Below are 2,564 nucleotides of genomic sequence, written 5' to 3' on the forward strand. Positions count from 1 at the left end.
AAATAACACAAGATGTATCGTGGTTCACCCCAATGTTTGAGTTACGTCCATACTGATTATTGTCTTTCTGAGATGATAGAGTTTCTGAGGGTGAGAGAGCCTAGGAATTGGCCTCCCCCAATTGTAAGGGTGAGGAGTCATTTTATAGAATAAAGGCTCTTCACTTATTACACATTTGCCCCTTCCTTTATTACATAATTACATTTAAGTCTCCCGAGTATTTGTACGAGATTTAAATACGGAGGCCCTAAGTATGGTATAAACAGTAGTCCCCCAAGTCTTCAGTCAAGAGAGTCTTTTGGCTGGAGACTTGAAATTCAGTCCATGTGTGGGCCGAAGTAACTAGATGTTGTCTTGAACTGATGCTCGATATGAGGCGGTGCTCAATCTGAAATGATGCTCAACTAGAAGTAGCATATGCTGCGAGGTTGCTCGGCTTGTGGGTTATGTTGCCTTGGTTGGCTCGGCTTGTGGCATTGAATGTGAGGGAGTCCCTTTTATAGAATAAGGGCTTGCTCTTCAATACATGAATGCTGGGCTAGAGTTGATGCTCTCTAATGATGGTGAGGGAGTCCCTTTTATAGAATAAGGACTCGCTCCTCAATACATAAATAATGGGCTAAGTCCCCCAAGTATTTTTCATGAGGCCCAGTTGAGGCCTCATATATGGTACATATTGTAGTCCCCCAAGTCTTCGGTCAATAGAGTCTGTTGGCTGGAGACTTCAAATTGAATCCATGTATGGGCCGAAATGGCGGTTGTTCGGAGGTGGTATTTGTATACCCTGCAATGAAGCTTTGTAAGTGAAGTTTTGCAAGTGAAGCTTTGAAGCTGGAGCTCTGTAAATAAAGCTCTTGAAGCTAGAGCTTTTTGTAAATGAAGCTTTTGAAGCTAGAGCTCTGTAAATGAAGCTTTTGAAGCTAGAGCTTTTTATAAATGAAGCTTTTGAAGTTAGAGCTCTGTAAATGAAGGTTTTGAAGCTGGAGCTTTTTGTAAATGAAGCTTTTGAAGTTAGAGCTATGTAAATGAAGCTTTTGAAGCTAGAGTTTTTATAAATGAAGCTTTTGAAGTTGGAGCTCTATAAATGAAGCTTTTTAAGCTAGAGCTCTGTAAATGAAGCTTTTGAAGCTGATTGACATGAGTGATGCTCATGAATGTTTATGTTGATTGACATGAGTGATGCTCATGGATGTTGACATGAGTGATGCTTATGAATGTTGACATGAGTGATGCTCATGAATGTTTATGTATGATTGATATGAGTAATGCTTATGAATGTTTATGTATGATTGATATGAGTGATGCTCATGTATAATTTTGAAGTACTGAGCGTACTTTTGATCACCTGGTTGGCGATACTAGCGGTGGGGTACCGAATATTTTTTGTGGTACTAGACGCACTTTGGTTCACCTGGTTGGTGCTATTTTGGGCTTATGGGCCTTCGCCCTCCACACAACATTCCAGCCCATTTATTTTGGGCTTTGCCGTATTTTTTTTTATTTTTTATTTTTACCCTCTGATTGGGTTTATACAGATGTCTCCAAAAGATAAGAAAAATAAATTACATCATTAAAAAATAAATCCGACCCTCTGCTCAATGGGTCACGCACATAATGCCATCACCACCGCAATTATGTTTTTCTACTTTTGTCTTCTTTTGCTTTTGTTTTTTTGCTTTGCTTTTGCTTTTCCACCGCACTCTTTATGTCTCTTTGTCTTTGCGCTGCTGTCATACATGTGCACCTACTTAATCATTAATACCTTCTTTGCAGTTTACCCACTTGAGGTCCTACTTAGTCAAATCCCAATCTCGCAGATTTTATTCTCTTCTCTACTTTAGCTTTCTGTTTTGCAGGTTTACAACATGTTTGAGCAACTGTTTGAGCAACTGCGATTTGGTGTGGCCTGTTCTCGATCTGAGTTGGTGGAATCCATTGATTCGTATTCTATCAGCTTAGCCATTTGAAACAGATGCTCTTTGATTACGGAAATCCCGAGTTTCTTCGAAGAATTTATAGAAGTTAGATAGAGTTGCAGAATCATTGCTTGTATCTTTGGTAAGCAACCACTCTTCTCTAAGCTGAACATCGACATCCCTCATAAGGGAAAGAATCTTGTAGTTCCTCCTTAGGTAATCAGCATGTTTTGTTAGAGCATTTTGGGCATACTGTCTGCCCATAGTTCTGATTGCAGCTGTGTTTAGTAGGTTTTCCAATGAACCGTGTTTTTTCAAGAGCTTTAGGGCAGTTTTCTGACCAAATCCAAGAGCTAGATGTTGGATTCCAGGAACACCATCAGCGTGATCACCCACAATGCACCTAAGGCTCAAATCACAGCATGGATCACAGTTATATTGAGCTATGTAGTGCTTAAGAGTGTAAAACGACCAGCGTTCTAACTCATCTAGGGACACAACAAGCTGGAAATCTTCCGAAAGCAATTGCTTAAAATCTTTATCAGGTGAGGCAATCACCACCTGATATCCTGTTTGCAGAACTTGCCCACCAAGTGTAGCTATAACATCATCAGCTTTATGACTTTCTACTTTTATGACCTGCACCAT

The 2,564-nt window shown here is 39.9% G+C and overlaps 1 protein-coding gene across 1 annotated transcript; it reads right to left on the bottom strand.

Moving 5' to 3' along the window:
- Positions 1 to 1,955: 1,955 nt before the first annotated feature.
- On the bottom strand, positions 1,956 to 2,564 carry LOC126613840 (uncharacterized). The gene has a single exon (XM_050281450.1). It carries the CDS (start codon positions 2,562 to 2,564, stop codon positions 1,956 to 1,958), a length of 609 nt encoding a protein of 202 aa, XP_050137407.1.

Source organism: Malus sylvestris, chromosome 1, assembly GCF_916048215.2.
Source record: "Malus sylvestris chromosome 1, drMalSylv7.2, whole genome shotgun sequence".
Lineage (NCBI taxonomy): Eukaryota > Viridiplantae > Streptophyta > Magnoliopsida > Rosales > Rosaceae > Malus > Malus sylvestris.